Raw genomic sequence first — 22,056 nt, 5'->3', positions numbered from 1 at the left:
GCTGGAGTGGTGTAAAGCTCGCCGCCATTGGAGTGAATCACGCATCACCATCTGGCAGCCCGACGGCCGAATCTGTGTTTGGCGGATGCCAGGAGAACACTACCTGCCCTAATGCATTGTGCAAACTGTAAAGTTTGGTGGAGGAGGAATAATGGTCTGGGACTGTTTTTCATGGTTTGGGCTAGGCCCCTTAGTTCCAGTGAAGGGAAATCTTAACACTACAGCATACAATGACATTCTAGACGAGTCTGTGCTTCCAACTTTGTGGCAACAGTTTGGGGAAGGCCCTTTCCTGTTTCAGCATGACAATGCCCCCGTGAACAAAGCTAGGCCCATACAGAAATGGTTTGTCGAGATCGGTGTGGAAGAACTTGACTGGCCTGCATAGAGCCCTGACCTCAACCCCATCGAACACAGGCCTAACAGGCCTAATCGCCCAACATCAGTGCCCGACCTCACTAATGCTCTTGTGGCTGAATGGAAGCAAATCCCCGCAGCAATGTTCTAACATCTAGTGGAAAGCCTTCCCAGAAGAGTGGAGGCTGTTATAGCAGGAAAGGAGGGACCAACTACATATTACTGCCCATGATTTTGGAATGAGTGTCACGCCCTGACCTTGAAAGCCTGTTATTCTTTAGTTAGGTTGGTCAGGGTGTGAATGATAGAGGTTTTCATGTGAATATCTAGGTATCTATGTGTAGATCTAGATTGTATATTTCTATGTTGGCCGGGTGTGGTTCCCAATCAGAGGCAGCTGTCGATCGTTGTCTCTGATTGGGGATCATACTTAGGTAGCCATTTTGCCTACCTATCTTGTGGGATCTTGACTCTTGTTTGGCTTGTTTGTGTGTAGCCATTGTGAGCTTCACGTTACATTGCGTTTGTTGTTTTGTCGTGTGTGACTTCGTTAATAAACATGTATGCATTCCACGCTGCACCTTGGTCCAATCCTGTACTCAACGAACGTGACAGAAGATCCCACCACCAACGGACCAAGCAGCGTGCCCAGGAAAAGCAGAAAGCCTGGACATGGGAGGAGATACTGGAAGGAAAAGGATCATGGACGTGGGAGGAGATCCAGGATGGTATGGATCACCTTCCTTGGGAGCAAACAGAGGCAGCGAGGGAGAAAAGACGGCGACTCCAAAATGCCAAACGACGAAGGAGACCCGAGAGGCAACCCCAAGAAAAACATTTGGGGGGGCACACGGGGTGGTCGACGAAGCAGCAGGAGGCCGTGAAAGGGCTGACTGTGGAGGAGGAGGACGCTATTGTAGAGGTCCTCCAAGACCTGCGGATCAGCAGTATGAGAGAGGAGGCCACCACATTACGGGGGCTGTTAGAGAAGAGGGAGCAGGAGCTCTCACTTCAGAAGGAGGCGCTGCAGGAGGCCCAAAGGGAGAAGGAATTAGTGGATGCATGGAGAGAGGAGCTGGCCAGGCAACAGGAGGAGCTGAGAGAGGAGTTAACCCTCCAGCAGCAGAGAGCTCGGGCCTTAGAGCAGAGGCTGGCGGAGCTCCCCGCACTTGCTTTGAGGAGAGTGTGTCTGTGCAGGCACCAGGCTATGCGCCGGCTTTACGCACTGTGCCGCCAGTGCGCCTTCATAGACCGGTACGGCCCATACCTGCTCCCCGCACCAAACCAGTGGTGCGTGTCTCCAGCCTGGTACGCCCCGTACCTACTCCCCGCACCAAACCAGTGGTGCGTGTTGCCAGCCCAGTACGCCCCGTACCTGCTCCCCGCACCAAACCAGTGGTGCGTGTTGCCAGCCCAGTACGCCCCGTACCTGCCCCCCGCACCAAACCAGTGGTGCGTGTATCCAGTCCGGTATGCCCCGTGCCTGCTCCTCGCACCAAACCAGTGGTGCGTGTCTCCAGTCCGGCACGGCCCATGCCTGCTCCTCGCACCAGACCAGTGGTGCGTGTTCCCAGTCCGGCACGGCCCGTACCTGCTCCTCGCACTAGACCAGTGGTGCGTGTTCCCAGTCCGTGCCTGCTCCTCGCACCAAACCAGTGGTGCGTGTCTCCAGTCCGGCACGGCCCGGGCCTGCTCCTCGCACCAGACCAGTGGTGCGTGTTCCCAGCCCGGTGTGGCCCATGCCTGTTCCTCGCACCAGACCAGTGGTGCATGTCCACAGCCCGGTCTGCTCCACTCCAGTGCCAGAGCAGTCCGCTACACCGGTGCCCAGTCCAGCTCCGGTCAGCTGCTCCACTCCAGTGCCAGAGCAGTCCGCTCCACCGGTGACCAGTCCAGCTCCGGTCAGCTGCTCTAGTCCATAGCCAGAGCAGTCCGCTCCACCGGGGTCCAGTTCAGCTCCGGTCAGCGGCTCCACTCCAGAACCAGACGTCAATCCCTCTCCAGGGTCGGGGCCTCCCACACCAGGGTCCAGACAGGGCTTGGTGCATCGTGGGAGGACTGAGAGGGGAAGCATCGCGCCGAGGTCCAGACCGGACCAGGGGTGCAACGGGGAGGCAGAAAGGGAGAGGACGTCGCGCCCGGAGCCGCCACCGAGGCTGAATGCCCACCCGGACCCTCCCCTAATGAGTCAGGTTGGTGCGGCCGGAGTCCGTGACAATGAGATATTCGACGAGCAGGTGTCCACATACTTTTGGTCATGTAGTGTATATAACAGGTCAGTTAGTAACAGTTAGTAAAGGTTCCCGGATGTCGTACTACGTTCGCCAAAATAAGTATACAAGCAGTGGACACTATTTCTGTGCTTTTAGGGCCCATAATACAATTCTTCCGAAAATGGGGGTGGCTTCACAACATTTTCAGATTTTAAGAAAATGGTGGAAAATATGCTGCCGAAGTCCGACAAGAGCGGATACAAATTAATTGCTTTAACTAATTATGACAAATGTTAAGAAAATGTTGAGCAATGTAATAAAGTAATTACTATTCAAATAAGTTACGTTACACGTTATGTTGGCTGACAATTTGTTAGTTACGCTATCCTTACGAACTGCATAGCATATCATTACAGCAGTATGTACCGGTATGCAGGGGCGGTGTGTTCATTAGGGCGATATGGGCGACGCACTGCCAAACGGGAAAAGGAAGGGATTTTTTTTCTAATCAATTATATCACGGCAACAGTAGTTTTCAGTGTTCTAATCTAGACGTCTGATCTGCCACTAAATGTCCAATCAGGCTAAAGTCGTGCTTCAAATGGCCCCGCCCCTTTTGGGGCGATTTCAGTCAGGTTGAAAATCGCCCAGGAGTCTCTCATAGACTATCATGTAAAATATATATTTTTTTCAAATATCAGAGCTTTCAATACAATCTCTATGGGTTCCGGGAGGGCTTGCACTTACGCGCTTTCGTCATACGTAACATAAGTAACCATGAACATAACTAAGAAAAGAGTGGGTAGCAGCGTCAATCAATTCACGTACAACTGTCAAGATGGCTAGCTTTGCGAGGCAAAGATGAAACTGAGGGCTCCACCAACCCTGGTATTTTTCTTGGACTTGTCAACTTTGTGGCACAATTAGATGAGGTGTTTGATGACCATCTTAAAAATGCTAAAGTTTTCAAGGGCACATCAAAGACCATTCAAAACGAGCTACTGGAGTGTATGCTAGCGGTCATGAGGGAACATATTGTGGAGGAGGTGAAGTCGGCGAACTTCGTAGCTATCCAAGCTGACGAGACCACGGACGTTTCTACACAGACAGCTGGTGCTTGTGCTGAGGTACATAGATAGCAACCACAAAGTGCAGGAGCGCTTTTTTGAGTTCCTTCCCATCTCGGAATCAACCTCAGTCTCAATCGCCAGTGTGCTTTTGGAGAGACTGAACGGTCTTTTTGCCGACGACGAGAAAGTCAAACTCATTGCGCAAGCTTACGATGGAGCCAGTGTGAGGGGAGAGAAGGCTGGTGTGCAGCAAAAGGTGCGTAAGCATTTCAAGAATGCCCATTACGTGCATTGCTATGCGCATCAGCTGAATTTGATCATGCAGCAAGCTAGAACAGTTTCAGTACAAGTAATGTAGCCTCTCTCTCTCTTTGTCCCTCCCTGTCTGTCTCTTTAACACACACACGCCCAAATCAGTTCACAGTTGATGTTGTTTAAAATAGTTATTTTTCATTTTTTTTAAAGTATTAAAAAAAAAAAAATCTGTTCATGTTCATTTTTACAAATCTATACAATTGGCCAGAATATGGTTGTTCATATTTACAAATCTATACAATTGGCCAGAATATGGTTGTTAATTTTTACAAAGCCATACAGATAGCTGTGTTTACCTTTTCTAGAAATTATTTTCAAATTCTGTTTTCAGGCAAAATGTCTATCACTGTTCATTTTCACAAATCTATACAAGAGGGCAGAATATGGAAGTCTATAAAAATTTCTTATTACCAATAACTTGCATCAATGTTTTCAGTAGCCTCTATCAAAAGCTCCTGCTTGCTTGTTGTGAATTATGCTCAGGTGCACATATTTCCAATTCAACCATGAGGCCTTTTTGAAGCAAGTAATGTGTATATCAGTATTGACTTATATGCTGCCCCTGTCTTCATGTTGTTGCTGGACATATCTTTTTTAAAATGTGTGTAGGTCACCTAAATCATCAGAAAAATTGCCCCCCCTGATAATTTTTTCAGGAGCCGCCACTGCCGGTATGTTAGCTAGCTACCTAACAAGTTGGCTACTAATACATCGAACTTGCCAGTATATTAACTATATGCTATCTAACTAACTACCCAACGTTTATTGACTTGATTATTCACGTCATTCTTAGCTTAGCTAAGTGGTATAGTCGTTGTGCGTTCTCAATGGTCATTGTTAATTCGGGTGCATTCGTAAATTTGTTCTGGCTAGCTACTCCGATTTCAGAGCACTCTAGTTTGAGTGTGCCAGAGCGCAGAATAACTGATGAATTTACGAACACTCACAACACCCGTTGAATATGGCCGGTGTCAGTAAACGTTACAGTCACCGATGCTCTGGATAACATGAAAACAGCCTAACCAGCTCTGCTAGGGCGAGTAAAATGGTCAGAGTGAGGTGTTCTGTCATTTGTGTCTGGAAGTAGCTAGCAAGTTAGCCAGTTAGCTTGGGTGCTTGACTGCCGTTGTGAGGTCAGAAAGCTCAGATCAACCCTACTCCTCGGCCAGAGCGTCAAGTGTGCGCTCTGAACGCTCTGAATTTACGAACGGACAATCTGACAACGCTCTGAATTTACGAACGCTCCCAGATTGAATTTATGAACACACCCAAAGTCGTAAAATGTCTAGCTAGTAATTTGTTATGCTAACAAGCTAGCAAGAGGTTGCATAGCAACAGCATCAACTTCCGGTAGACAGGCGTATCGCTAATACGCTCAACTGAAAGGATACCGTTCGTTTACAGTATACTAAAATGAATTAATAGTATATAGTACGTAGTACATAGTCATTAAGTATGTAGTATACAGTATGTTAGTATGGGTATTCGAACACAGCTATAGTCTGTGGTCACTCAATTTGACCAAACACTGAATTGTAAGTGGTAGTGTGAATTAAGTGTACTTTAAGCCAGTCACCTGTCAGATATGCTGGCTATCTTTTCCCCAGCCAAAAAGTATTCCAAAACACACCAGTCCATTTCAGCACTTGGTGGGAAAAATTGTTAGAATAATTCTTTGCAATTAAACTGGCTTTTAGAGTTGAGTGTTCTCTAACACGGCTTTAGAAAGTAGCAGTCACTCCCATATCTTTGCATCTGCTTTTGTGTTTAGTTCCACTGGATATGCACCAAAGGAAATGGGGTATTAGTAATGTGTGCTTTAATGTGTCACTGTGATGAAGGCACCGTCCATGTGTGTGTTGTTGTAATATTGCTGAGACCCTCACATTAGTTCATGTTGATTAATAGCTCTAATGCATGTGGTATTTGGTCTCTCTCCACCCACTCTTATGTGCTAATGTGACTTAGCTGGGATGACAGCCAGTGGCTGAGGCAGAACAAAACTGAAATATAAAAAGGCTGGAGTTGGATGAGCGTGAAACGCTGCACAGCTGACAGGAGGGATGTTCTTGCCAGTGACAAGCCAAACCCTCCACCCCCATACACTCAAAAGACAGAGTACACGCACATACACACACTCTTCTCTCTCTATCTCTCTCTCTCTCTTCATTCTCTCTCTCTCTCAACACACAAACACACAGACCCCCCATGAGGAACATGTGTGTTGGAGTGGGTCCATGGATCCCCCAGGCGATTGCAGCCCTGGTGGCGGGGGTGCGGGGTGGGCTCTGGGCCCTGGTTATGAAAGGGTTTGTTGAGACTGGTGTGTTCAGGCTGGTCTGTTCAGGCTGGGCTGCTTAGGCTGGTCTGTCTTGACTGGGGCCTGGGCTGAGGTGAACAGGCCAGGCAGCTGCTGCTCATTGTTCTTAATGACGGCTCCATCTGCTTCCCGTCTCTCCCCGCGCCACAAAATTACTAACCCATTAAACCAACATGGAAACGCACTCCAAGTTCCTGATCCCTGCACTCTGTTTTTCTTGGCCAGTCTTGGCACTGCTAGAAGATCCAAGCCCCAGGCTGTGAACAACTGAACACACATCAGTGTGTGTGTGTCACCAATACAAACTCTCTTTCTACACTCTCTCTCTCGCTCTCTCTCTCACTTTCTGTCTCGCCATTGATACACACTGACACGCTGAGCTTGTACTCTGGCTAAGAACATGAAAACTCTCTCATGTTTCATTGTGTAACTTAAATGCTACAGCATTTGTCTTTTATCAAGGGAAATTATACTAGAACCTTCAGGTCAGCACAAGGAAATCCCCCTACCTCCTCTCTACTAACGCAATGAGGTACAGCATCTGGGTTGGCCACGTACAATGTTTAACTACAAAAAATGTTGACGCCCTTTGAACTCCCTTTCAAACACAGGAGGCCCAAGTCCTTCTGCATGATCTAGTACAGTTTGTTGATACCAGGCTCTGTTAAAGTGCCTCCAGTTGTTCCCGCAGCTGCTCTGCAGACGTGCTCTATAAGCCACGTACAATGCAGTAGATACAGACCTGAGCTATATGGAGTGCTATAAGACAGAGTCAGTGAAAAAAGGAAAAGCCTGCTGTGCCTCTCCCACAGCTAACATCCCACTCTCACCCCCACCGCTAAGAGGTTAAGTACCCCACTGGTAATAGCCATGCTTTGGACAGCAGTTTGTGAGTCTGGATGCTTTGCTGGGCCCTTATACCTTATTTGGTAAAAGGAGAGCTCAATCCCAGAGAGCTGCAGGGCCAGTGGAGGTTTTGGGAAATGGGTTGGACCAAGTACGGAGCCCTGCGGTGCTCCGGAGCCCTGCTGCACAACAGATGCCCTGTTGAGATAGATGCTGAGGTGGCTCTGAGAGGATCTACCTGGGGCCTCGGGCCAGAAGAGAGAGGGAGGAGGGGGAAGAGAGGGAGAGAGGAAAGAGGGGGAAGAGAGGGAGAGAGGAAGGAGGGGGAGAGGGAGGGAGAGAGGGAGAATGTGAGAGAATTTCTGCATAATAGAAAAGGAAATAATTCACTTTTACCCATCATTCTTCTCTCCAAAAGAATGCTGTCATGCCCCCCATTTGTTTGTGTTCAGCAACATACTATACAGTTTGTTTTTAACGTTAGCTAAGCAACTCTGGCCATTCTCTATGTCCTGCAGCTGTAGACTACTGCTGTGTAATCTGCGTTACGTTCCTCAGTGATGGAGTCCACAGATTCCTGCCGAGGCCAGGATGGGTGAGCCGGTTGTTAGCAACGCTGCATCCAGTCTGCTGAGGAAGCACTGTCTGTAATCTGTTCGGTCACAGTCCTCCTTTTCCCGCAGGAGTGTGGAGATTAAATACAGCTCGGCAACAGCGTCCTCAGAATGCATGACCATGCCTGGAATTTCCATGTAATTGGTATCGCACCACAGTCCTCTCTCTGCCTCTCTCTGTCGGTTATAAATACCACACCTCCCAAAGGCGACCGCAGCCTGAGACGGGAGGGAGGGCTGGGTCAGGAGAATGGGAAGGTATGGAGGAGAAATTATATATTTCTGCTGCTTTTTCTCTCTGTTTTGCTTGTAAATGTGCCTGAACAGCAAAATTAGCTAATAAAGCTGATGCTTAGGTGTGTGAGTGCTGTGTAAAAGTTTGAAGGAGGACGAGAGGCCCCTCAGAGCAGCCCTGGATCATGTAGTGGTATTCTGGGTGAGAGATGGGCCTCAGTGGCTGTAGAGAGCAGAGCGGAGCAGGGAGAGGCAACACTACTCTCCCCTGAAGTAGCACCCTGGCATGGCACCAGCTACATTACCAGCCATCTTGGAAATGAACTATTCTCACGCTGAAGAAGAACATCTCACAGGGAAGCTGAATGTAATTCCTTCTTGTCCACCTGAAAAAGACCCCAAAATTTGAATGGAACCAAGATAGATTTTTTCTCAACCAGCTGCTTGAAGTGTATCTCTGGTCCCTCTAAACGTGGCTTTTAAACTGAATATAGTCTCTTAAATGTCAATACAGTATGATTGATGAACTCTGTGAAGAACACGTCCACTTTTATGTGGTCCTCCTCGTCCATACGACTCTCATGGTAACGTTTGTGGAAGTGTTAACCACAGTAGATTAGGAAACCCAGGCCCTCATGGAAACTTCACAGGCTCTGCCTCTTGCTCTTTTCTGGATGGCAGCCTGGATGCTAAAGATGGAAAAACCCAGTCGGAGTGTCCAAATAGGCCTCAGTGATACACAACAACACACATACAAACAGAGCACTGAGAAGCCATGGAGCAGAGCCAGAGCCCAACCAGTGTGACTGGGGTTCAGCAGCTGTACAGTGTCGGCCGCTGACTCAGGCGTTTCAGCTGCAGCACGTACTGTACAATGGGGAGGAGAGGGAGGATATCACAGGACAGATGATTTCCATGGTTCTCAACAATGTCACTGCCGAAAAGAGAGTGGAATGGTATTGTGTCTCACATGCACACACACATCCACACACACCCTATCCATGTTTCAATATATCCTCCTGTGTTTGTCCTACAACATCCTTTTTTTTTTATGGCTCCCTTTTTGGAAAGTTGGCGATGAGGTCCCAAAACCCTTGACAGGTGTCAACCGTGTTCCAAATCAGTCAGGCTCCCCAGATACACATATGGCTCTCTACATCTCCTGCTACACTATATTTCATCACACCTTCTGGGCAAATTCAACTGGAGCAGCAGAGTTTCATGGGAAATACTTATTTTGATTTGATATAAATCCCATCTCCGGGATTTGGACTCGCAGGCTTATGTCATAAGGAATGTCTTTCCACTGAAGCAGCTCGAGGACACCAAAAGCTATTTCCATTTTTGGAGTCTGTTCCATGCGTGGAATATTGTCATTGAACTTTCCTCATTCAGGTTTAAAGGGACTTGATCCCCTTTTCCAGACATATTCTCAGAGGATTAGGCTTTGAGCCCCAACTAAAGCACTCTTAATCAAATCAAAGTAAATAGCCCCTTTCACAAAAGGGACACCACATTTTCCGTGTGTGTGTGGTGTGTGTGCACATGCATGCATGTGTGTGTGTTTTCTTGAATGTTTGTGTTTGTGACTCCTTTTCCAGCTGGTTCTGGAGTGTGTTAAGCCAAAATGTAGGGGTTTAAGTGTGCATTAGGAAGGCTTGTGCCGTCACGGCTGCATGGCTGCTGGGGCAGGAAGAAAGCCTTTATTGCAGATTACAGTGGCTCTCAAGTGTTTCTCAAACTCAAGCTTAAGCTGTGCAATTGTTCACATGGCGATTCAGTATCCCTCCCCTCCCATAGATGTCAAATCTGCAGCCAATATCAATGGCAATGGCTTCAGTGAAACAAACAACTGTATTCACATTTACATAGATACACCCTACAGAGGCTATTGAGTCAAAAAAGTCATGCTGTAGTATGTGTCAAGTAAGCTGTTTCATCTGACATTTGCTTCTATTTGACATATGACGTTGAATTTCTATGACAATATAATCCTTGTGCTATGACGTCGTAGCTACATAATGCAGGCGCTTTTTTAACAGGCACTTTTATCTAAAGCAACTTACAGTTGACTCGTAAAGCATGTATATAAAAGTATCCTTGCGTGCCAGGCCTCTAGGTTCTCCTCTACAGTGGATGCAGAGTGAATGAGAGAAAATGACTACATGAAACTAGTATAACTGGCCTCTACTAACTCCCAGATGTTCTATGTCTCCTCTCTCCTCAGGTAACTACCCACGTCCACCCAACTATGGCGGGACCCCCAGTGCCAACTACAGCGGCCCCGGCCCTGGCATGACCAACAGCCTGGGTATGAATGCCAGCAGCCCCATGCACGGCCAGGGTCCCGGGCAGCCCATGCCCATGGGCCGCAGTCTTGGCGCGGGCAGCCGTCCCTACCCCAACATGGCCCCCAGCTCCCCCAGTATGCCCCAGCCGGCAGGCCCAGGGATGGGCCCTCCATCACTGGGCAACGTTAACCGCAAGGCCCAGGAGGCAGCCGCTGCCATCATGCAGGCCGCAGTCAACTCTGTACAAAGCAGGTGAGATGACATGTTCGTTTTTTCACCAGTGGTCTCTCTGATGATTTGTGATTTGTGTGTGTGCATGTGTGCATGTGTGTGTGTTTGTGTGTGTGCGAGCATACGTATGTGATCTGTGTGTGATCTGTGTATGAGAGTGACATTGATAGAGAGAGAGAGAAGGCGAGAGGAATTGGGCGGAAGGCTGAACACATTACTGCAATGTTCCAGGTTTGTGAGCACAAGTCGTCACTCACTCACTTATGTCACTACAGAGACTTTGGGGCTTTATGCTCTTCAGACTAAAGTTTCAGTGTGTAGTTCTCTATGTTTAAACTGTTGGGTGATATAGAGTAGCATTGTGTGCCATGGAACTCCTTAAATCGAATATCTTCTTGTTTAATACTAGAGTACAGTAAGAGCTTTAAATAAGACAGGGTTCCCCAACTGGCGACCCGCGGGCCATATAGTTTTATTTGACCCACAACGTTTTTTTGTTTGCTGGTATTTTACCCCCTTTTTCTGCCCAATTTCGTGGTATCCAATTGGTAGTTACAGTCTTGTCCCATTGCTGCAACTCCCGTACGGACACGGGAGAGGCGAAGGTCGAGAGACGTGCGTCCTCCGAAACACAACCCAACCCAAACAAGCTGCTTCTTGACACAGTGCCCGCTTAACCCAGAAGCCAGCCGCACCAATGTGTCGGAGGAAACACCGTACACCTGGCGACCGAGTCAGCGTGCACTGTGCCCGGCCCGCCACAGGAGTCGCTAGTGCGCGATGGGACAAGAACATCCCTGCCGGCCAAACCCTCCCCTAACTTGGACGACGCTGGGCCAATTGTGCGGCGCCCCATGGGTCTCCTGGTTGCGGCCGGCTGCGACAGAGCCTGACTTGAACCAGGATCTCTAGTGGCACAGCTAGCACTGCGATGCAGTGTCTTAGACCACTGCGCGACTCGGAAGGCCCGACCCCCAACGTTTTGAGCAACGTTTTATTTTTGGACATAAAAGACTGTAAAAACACCAGGAAATCAACTCCAAGTGATTTCAATTTAGGAAATATGTTCCCAAGTATTCCCACGCATAATAGAGAGACACGTGATTGTATACAAATGTAACCAAGGTTTGAAATTATTATGTTTTAGTCAAATATTATATCTGTTTGGGCTTCTTGCGGTCATTTTGCAGTCAACAAATGAATTGTAATTATGTTCCGGCCCCCCGAATCGAGTTGATGATCCCTGATGTAGGGCTTCTATATATCTGTAAGGCATTTGAAGCACAATCTGTCTGTTGAAATGATGTCCAATGGAATGTTGGGTTAAAGGCTGAGTGGCAGTAGAAGAAATAGAAAGAGAGTTGTTACAATGAACAAAGATGCACTATGTTACCTTGGAAAACACTTAACTAGATTTCAAGTGATCATAACATGCCCTTCACAAGTACAAAACGACATCAAGCTACTTAGGAAACTCAACAAACACTTGGACACCAACATAAAAAGCAGCATTATGAAGAACCTTGACACATATCAAGCGGTACTTATTTATAGGGCCGGGACGATACCAGTATCGCAATATTTCTTCCATGGCAAAAATGAAAACACGAAGCAGAACGTACTCTTTGGTCCTTTAAAAACCTGCTGTATAAATATTGTATGCTATAGCTTGGAAAATATATACATGTGACTCTGGATGACAACATAATGTTTGTTTCCAACATTAGGGCTGTTTTCCTGAAGAAGTTAAATCCGCTTTGTGTTTTGTTTCCTTGCTACGATACGAGTATCGCGATACTGCTATCGTCCCGGCCCTACTTATTTATGTACTTACAATATTTATGCTAAATGTAATGTGGAATGGGTAGATGGGTATTATTTATCTAGTGTGCTTGAGCATTTAATGTGTGAGTGCTTCCCAGAGCAGAGCAGATTTGTGAGGAGGAAGTGGTGGGATTGTGTGTGTGGGCAGTAAACTCTGGCTGAACCCTGTCTTGGGAGTGTTTGTAAACATGGACCAGTCTTTAAAATGGGTGATTCTCTATGAACCAATCAGCTGGTAGGAGGAACAGAAGTGGTCATACTGAGCAGCTTGGGGCTTTGCCTACTGAAGCAATGCATCTTAGGGGACGGGTGGAGGCCAATCACCAATGCTTCTGCTGAAGTGGCCTTGTGAATGTGTATCCTTATTTATGTACAGAATATCATTAATAGTTTTTTGTCAGTCGTGTTCCAGTAATGTGTGGTGAGGTCTGAGCCTGGGTAGGCACTTTCTATTGGCTAATTAGATTTATTTTACAACAAGCCTACTTAGGTTATACTGTATCTTAAATGAAATACAGAGCACACAATAAAAAAGACAGATCGAACTTAACTTGGCCAATGAAAATGTCTCAACAGAATCAAATCAAGTCAAGCTTTATTTATATAGCAGACATGGATGCAACGCAATGTGCTTCACAGGAAAAAACATAAATAAAAAACTATGAAAATAAAAACAGGATTTACTACACAAGGTAAATATTTACAACACACCAAACATAAGAGGATAAAAAACATAAGAATAACAATAACGACTGAAAGACTGAAAAAGCACCCTAAGGAAAAGCAAAGCTTAAAAGGTGTGTTAAAAGATTGATTTCAAATATGTCCATATTTTTGGCCCCTCTCAGGTTCTCTGGCAGGCTATTCCAGAGGCTGAGGGCACAGTAACTAAAGGCTGCCTCTCCATGCCTCTTGGTCCAAGGCTTTGGGATAGTTAAAAGGCCAGTGCCAGAGGACCTGAGGGACCTACTGGGTACATAACTCAAAAGCATGTCTGACATGTATTGGGGTACAAAATCATATAGAAGAATCTTCAGATGTATTCTAAAACTGACAGGCAGCCAGTGCAGAGACTTTAAAACCAGTGTAATGTGTGCTCTCCTTCTGGTCTTGGTCAGTACATTTACATTTTAGTCATTTAGCAGACGCTCTTATCCAGAGCAACTTACAGTTAGTGAGTCCCCACAACCCTGGCGTTGCAAGCGCCATGCTCTACCAACTGAGCTACACGGGACTACACACCAGTGCTGACCAAGACCATTCTGGGTAGACCAGACAGGAGAGCATTACAGTTGTCAAGCCTGCTTGTAATAAAAGCATGGATGAGTCTCTCTGTATCAGCCTGAGATAGAAACGGCCACAACTTGGAAAAGTTCAGAATCTAAAAAGACACCTAGGTTTTTTACCTGGTATTTTATCTTTAATGCCTGTGAATTAAAATGTGTGGCCAGATTCTCTCCCTGTGCTTTGGCTCCAACAATAAGTACCTCGGTCTTGTCTTGATTTGGCTTGAGGAAGTTGTGAGCCATCCAAGTATTTAAATCACTAATACAATCTAATAATTTATCTGTGGAGCTAAAATCCGCTGGTGACACAGAAATGTAAAGTCGTGTATCGTCGGCGTAGCAGTGAAAATCAATGCAGTGCTTTCTGATAATGCTGCCAAGGAGTAACCTATATATACTGAACAGTACCGGACCCAAAGTCGAAACCTTGTGGAACGCCACGTGATATCTATTTTCTCTGAGTTATGTTCACCAAGGGTGACAAAAACTCTCGACCGGTTTAATAGGTCCTAAACCAATTTAGAACTTGACCGGAAAGGCCAACCCACCTCTCCAGTCTGTCCAGAATGACATCATGGTAAACAGTATTGAATGCAGCGCTTAAATCCAAGAGTACAAAAACAGAGAACTGTTTGGCATCTGTGTTGGCTCTAAGATCATTTACCACTTTAACTAAGGCTGTCTCTGTGCAGTGGTGGGCGTGAAAACCAGATTGGATATTTTTTTTAAATACAGTTGGCACTTAAAAAATCATTTAGCTGTTTGAAAACCAATTTCTCCAGAATTTTGCTTAAGAATGGAAGGTTGGAGATTGGCCGAAAATTGTTAAGAGCTGAAGAATATAGATTACTTTTCTTCAGAAGGGGTTTCACCATAGCAGTTTTTAGTGCAGTGGGGAAAGTGCCTGTGAACAGGCAGTGATTAACAATAGCTTTCACTTCTTCAGATATGCAATTAAAAACTGTTTTGAAGAAGGTGGTGGGGATAGGATCGAGAAGGCCGGTAGAAGGCTTACGTTGTGATATCACTTTCCTGAGCACGTCTGTGTCAACCAAGGAAAATAACTCCATAGTGCCTTTGCGTGGTAGGCTAGGGCACATATCATCAAGCTTCTCATCAGGTCTTGCTTGACTGATACCCAGCCAAATGTTTGTTATCATATGACACAAACTCATCCATCACATTTAGATGTGGAGGAAAGTTCACATAGGTTTGCAGGAGTAGGATTTATCAGGTCATCAATGGTCGAGAAGAGCACTCTCTAAATATTCCGATTATTAGTGATCAAGTTAGAAAAATTTGCCCGTCTGGCATTTCTAATTGCCTTGTTATATATGCCAAGTTGCTCTCTCAGAATATCATAATGGACCAGATAATGGTGATCAGATAAAGCAACGTCAACAATAGAGGATATGTTAATAGAACGCCCCTTGGTAATAACCAGGTCCATCCAGAGTATGGCCGTGGTTATTTGTTGGCCCAGTAGCATGTTGGATAAAGTCGATAGCGAATGAAACAAATCACGTTTTGCATATTTAAATAACTGGTTTGGATCAATAACTAGGCCTACAATAATAACAATGATATACAATAATAATATTGATAAAACAACTGATTATAAATACAAGAAAAAAAAGGAAGACAACTTTTGACCGTGCCAACATTCTTCTCATCTTTGTCCACTACAATATTACAACTTTTCCATACGGGGGACATTCCCCTTGTAGCAGGGCTCCAGACTAAAATGTTCCTCTGGTGGCACCAGCCCATGATTTGGTCGCACCAATTTCTTTTCAGGGCCTATCATCTTATAAAGTAATTTACAGTGCTTTATTAAAAGTCTAATAGACTACTGAGATGGTATTAAAGACATACGTTGTTTCATCATCTTGTGACGTTGTAATTCAAAATATTTTAATGTACAACCTAATCCAGTGATTGTCATGCATTTTGGATAGACACTTATACTATTGCTTTTATATTTTACTGTTAAAATAGGGCTGGATTTTCCGCATTTTTTTTTTTCAATATAGATTAATTTGACTGCATCTTTATGTGCTCTAATGTCACAGGCTAATTTATTTGGGGATAATTCACCACCTAAGTGGAAACTCAAAACACATTAGCTAGATCACTAACTCTAAAGATAATACACACTCATAGTAGTCATGTATTCATGTAACAGTACATTTAATGTAAAAAAATAAAATAAAAAATAAACTGCCGTCCAATACTTTACTTACACTTTATTGAGTTTATTTTTACAGGTACAGTGCATATTCGTCAACGTTTCAGTAAAAGTGTCGGTTTTAGCCAGCCGGCTAATTTTCAACCGCAGTCCCTGGGCAGGTTATTAAAAACTATTACAATAACAATAATACAGACAAACAATAAGCAGTGAGCACATGCAGAGCAACATAGGACAAGCAACACGTAGCACGCATACAGACAGAGCAATAGCACAAAAAGCAACTAAACAAAATACATAAAAGCAACAAACATTGTTTACACACCTTACAAGCTACAGACAACAGATAACATGGAAAGCAGCAATACACAGCTAGGGATTATGTTCACAAGTCTGATTGGCCTTTAGCCAAGTCTTTATGTTTTTTTTGTGAAGGTGCAGTAGGTGGTGCAGTTATGTGTGTCTGATGGCAGTGTGTTCCAGACATGGGAAGCTCTCACAGAGAAAACGGTTTATCTAAAGGTGCTTTTCCTTAAGGGAACTATACAGTCACCTCTCATGGTAGACTTTGTGGATCTGTTCCCGTGGGTGTGGGTTTTCTGTTTGATAAAAGTACTAAGTGGGGCAGAGTTAGGCCATTTAGGATCTTGAATACAAGACAAGGAGCTTATGCTTTCTGAGGATGTATCAGTGACTAACTGTAAGTCGCTCTGGATAAGAGCGTCTGCTAAATGACTTAAATGTAAATGTAAATTATGTCTATTGGGCTTTCTATCAAGCACTTTGAGAGCCTGTTTGTAGACAGACTGAATGGGTTTTAATGTTGTACAGCAAGCTTGGGCAGTATGTTAAGTGAGGGAGTATCATAGCATTGAAGTACTGTTTGCTGTATCGGAAATTAGCTAGGTGGATTTGGTTATTTGAGTTACCTTTTTCACCTGCTTTTTGAAAGAGAGGTTGGAATCAAGTATGATGCCAAGGTACTTAAAATCGGATACCACCTGGAGCTTCTCCCCTGACACATAGACATCTGGTTCAGCAGCATCAGTTGCTCTCTTTGTGAAGAACATGCAGACTGTTTTTTTCACATTGAGATGCAAGCATGAGTCACTGAGCCACTTTGTAACATGGACCATTACAGTAGTGGTTCTTGTGCAGCTTGTTGTTTGCTCTTTGCATGTACATACATCACTGTATCATCGGAATACATTTGTACTTCAGACCCAGTACAGACAGAAGGCAGATCTTTAATGTACAGGCTGAGCAGGAGGGGCCCCAATATTGACACTTGGGGCACTCCCACATCATAGCTGAGGGTGGGCGACATCTCATTGCTCGCTCTGACACACTGGGTTCTGCCTTCAAGGTATGATTTAATCCATCTCAAGGCATCAGGGGAAAAGTTGAACTTGGACAGTTTTGTGATGAGAACCTCTTGGTCAACAGTATCAAAGGCTTTCCTTAGGTCTAGAAACACAGCCCCAACAATGTCCCCTTTGTCAATCTTGGACTTCACATTTTCCAGAAGAAAGCAGTTGGCCGTTTCTGTGGAGTGGTTTGCTCTGAAGCCAAACTGCATGTGTTGTGAAGGGGCTGTTGTTGAGGTGGGCAATCAGTTGCTCTGCTACACACTTTTCAGCAACCTTCGACACCACAGGTAGTATACTAATGGGCCTGTAGTTACTCACGTCAGCAGGGTCACCTGATTTAAGGATGGGTGTTATTATGGCCGACTTCCAGACCATTGGAAACACCCCCTGACCAATAGATGTTTTGGTGACCTTAGTAATGGGGCCATTGAGTGACTCTTTGTAGTTGTTAAGAAAGGAAGAGTCCAGCCCGAACACATCTTTGGCTTTAGAGTTCTTTAGTGAGCTAATGACCTTGTTCACCTCTGACTCAGAAAGCTACATCTGTCATGCTCTAATTTGGACTTTAGCGCTGTTTTTAGGCACAATCTCGTTCTTTCATCAGTTTCCAGATTTCTCGATTTAGCCAAGGAAGAGTGCTCTTTTGGCCAGGTTTGGATATGGTTTTCTTTAGGAAGTCATTTATTGTAGTCTGGATTGTGGATAGAAAAACCTGACTGTCCGCTTCCACATTTGTATAGGAAAGAAGATCATTCCAGTTAATTCCCTTAATTGCATTTTCAAAATCATTTAATTCAGCCTTAGGTATTCTTAGCTGATCAGGCTTTCTAACAGTAGAGAGATTAAACCTGTTCAGTAGAGAGGTTAAACCTGTTCTTAGAAAGCTTTCTGGCTATGAGTGTCAGATTATGGTCAGACAGCCCAGTAACCTATTGAATGATTGTCACTCTCGCTGGTTTATTACTGAACACCAGATTAATCTGTGTTTTAGAAGAACAAGTCACCCTGGTTGGGCCTTTAACTAGCTGTGGAAGGTCAAAGATATTAGTGATGTTTGAGGGTTTTCCTACAATATATATATACAGTGGGGAGAACAAGTATTTGATACACTGCCGATTTTGCAGGTTTTCCTACTTACAAAGCATGTAGAGGTTTATCATAGGTACACTTCAACTGTGAGAGACGGAATCTAAAATCCAGAAAATCACATTGTATGATTTTTAAGTAATTAATTTGCATTTTATTGCATGACATAAGTATTTGATACATCAGAAAAGCAGAACTTAATATTTGGTACAGAAACCTTTGTTTGCAATTACAGAGATCATACGTTTCCTGTAGGTCTTGACCAGGTTTGTACACACTGCAGCAGGGATTTTGGCCCACTCCTCCATACAGACCTTCTCCAGATCCTTCAGGTTTTGGGGCTGTCGCTGGGCAATACGGACTTTCAGCTCCCTCCAAAGATTTTCTATTGGGTTCAGGTCTGGAGACTGACTAGGCCACTCCAGGACCTTGAGATGCTTCTTACGGAGCCAATCCTTAGTTGCCCTGGCTGTGTGTTTCGGGTCGTTGTCATGCTGGAAGACCCAGCCACGACCCATCTTCAATGCTCTTACTGAGGTAAGGAGGTTGTTGGCCAAGATCTCGCGATACATGGCCCCATCCATCCTCCCCTCAATACGGTGCAGTCGTCCTGTCCCCTTTACAGAAAAGCATCCCCAAAGAATGATGTTTCCACCTCCATGCTTCACGGTTGGGATGGTGTTCTTGGGGTTGTACTCATCCTTCTTCTTCCTCCAAACACGGCGAGTGGAGTTTAGACCAAAAAGCTCTATTTTTGTCTCATCAGACCACATGACCTTCTCCCATTCCTCCTCTGGATCATCCAGATGGTCATTGGCAAACTTCAGATGGGCCTGGATATGCGCTGGCTTGAGCAGGGGGACCTTGCGTGCGCTGCAGGATTTGAATCCATGACGGCGTAGTGTGTTACTAATGGTTTTCTTTGAGACTGTGGTCCCAGCTCTCTTCAGGTCATTGACCAGGTCCTGCCGTGTAGTTCTGGGCTGATCCCTCACCTTCCTCATGATCATTGATGCCCCACGAGGTAAGATCTTGCATGGAGCCCCAGATCGAGGGTGATTGACCGTCATCTTGAACTTCTTCCATTTTCTAATAATTGCGCCAACAGTTGTTGCCTTCTCACCAAGCTGCTTGCCTATTGTCCTGTAGACCATCCCAGCCTTGTGCAGGTCTACAATTTTATCCCTGATGTCCTTACACAGCTCTCTGGTCTTGGCCATTGTGGAGTTGTTGGAGTCTGTTTGATTGAGTGTGTGGACAGGTGTCTTTTATACAGGTAACGAGTTCAAACAGGTGCAGTTAATACAGGTCATGAGTGGAGAACAGGAGGGCTTCTTAATGAAAAACTAACAGGTCTGTGAGAGCCGGAATTCTTACTGGTTGGAAGGTGATCAAATACTTATGTCATGCAATAAAATGCAAATGAATTACTTAAAAATCATACAATGTGATTTTCTGGATTTTTGTTTTAGATTCCGTCTCTCACAGTTGAAGTGTACCTATGATAAAAAATTACAGACCTCTACATGCTTTGTAAGTAGGAAAACCTGCAGTGTATCAAATACTTGTTCTCCCCACTGTATATATATATATTTTTTGTCATGTAGTTCACACTCTTATCCAGAGCAACTTACAGTTAGTGAGTGCATACATTTTTCATACTGGCCCCCTGTGGGAATCGAACCCACAACCCTGCTGTTGCAAGCGCCATGCTCTACCAACTGAGCTACAGGAGGCTTGTCTTCATAAGACTTCATAATGTTAAAATCTCCCATTAAGATGACCTCTTTCCCAAAATCACATTCCCTAAGCATGTTATTAAACTGATTTTTAATTTTTTTTACTTTTAGTGGAAGGTGGTCTGTACATTCCAATAAGGGTAAAATACATTTGGGGGGACAGTTTAATGTTTAGGCCAATATATTGTAGTTCATTATCACATGACCACTCAATTTGTTTACATCCGATATGTTCTTAAATGTAAATCATCATTGTAGCCGGGCTAGGGCTGTTGCCGGGCTAGGGCTGTAGCTGGGCTAGGGCTGTTGCCGGGCTAGGGCTGTAGCCGGGCTAGGGCTGTTGCCGGGCTAGGGCTGTAGCCGGGCTAGGGCTGTTGCCGGGCTAGGGCTGTTGCCGGGCTAGGGCTGTTGCGGTGACCATATTACCACCACACCGGGGTCATGAGTCATGACCGCAGTAAAATCCCATGTGATTGTTGAGTCGCGGTAATCTCCTGTTATGCACTCTGGACATGTGTTAGTAGTACCCAACTCGCTAACGGCCATCAGGTCGCTAATGGCCTGGTACCCAGGGCTCTATTGTCCCTCTAACCACTCTGACATCAATGAAAATTCAATCGAAAATCACATCAAACACTTATCATCAAAACAGTATCGTGCTTTTAAAACTCACCTCACTGTGATTGATCAATTTGAACATCAGTTTGAAAATGAGTGGAAAACATGGTCGTTGTGGATGTTATTTCAAAGCCTAACACACAAAAAAATTAAAATAATAATAATAATAATAATATATATATATATATATATATATATATATATATATATATATATATATATATATATATATTGTAAAGTGGTTGTCCCACTGGCTATCATAAGGTGAATGCACCAATTTGTAAGTCGCTCTGGATAAGAGCGTCTGCTAAATGACGAAAATGTAAATGTAAAAATGTAACACAAAGAAATGGGCAGCGCTTTCTAAGGTGATGATTCATTCCAAACACTCATAAACATATTAGAGCTTATGCATATGCTTAGGCCTATATCTGAAAACCTGAATTAAAATAATGATTCTGCCATTATACAATACATAGCCTACCGCATATTATGCATGGCAGAAAAACATAAAAAAAAAAAAAATGATTTAAAGATGTCTTTAGCACATAATTGGTCTAGCCTATACTCCAAAATTTAACAAATTCTAGTAATCGCCTTTGAGTGTGGACTGTATTGTTATGCATACTGGGTGGACTGGTTACCTTATGCTGTGCTGCAAACTTTCTATACATAAGTCTGGGAGAGAATGTATAGGCCTAGGCAATGCTATTGGTTCATTGATTGTGCAGGGCAGCTTACAATTAGCCTACAATTATAGTGAATTTGTATTTGATCTTGAATATGCTGATTCATTACCTTTAGTTACAGAATATCTCACCACTGTGCGTTTCTATCTCCTCATCTTTCTCCTTCATTGCTTTCCCGAGCACGCAGAGGGGGGCTGGCAACAGTTTAATTAAATATGTTTTGTTGTGAAAACATGTTAATATCGATATTCCCGAACACAATTCACTTGGTTTCCAAAATAAAGCACTGGGTAGCTGCAGGAACAGGGTTGGAGAGCCCATGGCATACAGAGTTTGTGCGGAATATCACTTGTCGCGCAGCGAGAGGTTGCATGTTCCTCAAACAGTGGGTGATGCTTGGAGTGAAATAACTGGAGAGTAGCCTACCAGGCATGATTGAAAAAATGAACCGGCGGGAAACCGGCCTCCGTTCGCTATTCATACGGATGTATTTTTTCCCCTGCCCCTGTTCTAAATTCAAACTAATTTTACATACAGTACCAGTCAAAAGTTTGGACACACCTACTCATTCAAGGGTTTTTCTTTATTTTTACTATTTTTTACATTGTAGAATAATAGTGAAGACATCAAAACTATGAAATAACACATATGGAATCGTGTAGTAACCAAAAAGGTGTTAAACAAATCAAAATATATTTTATATTTGAGATTCTTCAAAGTAGCCACCCTTTGCCTTTATGACAGCTTTGCACACTATTGGCATTC

At 44.6% G+C, this 22,056-nt stretch overlaps 1 protein-coding gene across 1 annotated transcript in view; it reads left to right on the top strand.

The window, feature by feature from the left end:
• LOC311102610 (AT-rich interactive domain-containing protein 1B-like) overlaps positions 1-22,056 on the top strand; it is a gene marked incomplete at both ends in the record, with an annotated part of 135,870 nt that overhangs the window by 73,840 nt on the left and 39,974 nt on the right. Inside the window, one exon of the mRNA XM_084143978.1 lies at positions 10,197-10,512. Coding sequence (XP_084000104.1) covers positions 10,197-10,512 — 316 coding nt within the window. The remainder of the gene's footprint in view (positions 1-10,196; positions 10,513-22,056) is intronic.

This window comes from Coregonus lavaretus (assembly GCF_964263955.1).
Source record: "Coregonus lavaretus genome assembly, chromosome: 27".
NCBI classification, from domain to species: Eukaryota; Metazoa; Chordata; class Actinopteri; order Salmoniformes; family Salmonidae; genus Coregonus; species Coregonus lavaretus.
The sequence above is the reverse complement of the archived record's forward strand: the minus strand, read 5'-3'. Positions and strand labels throughout refer to the sequence as shown.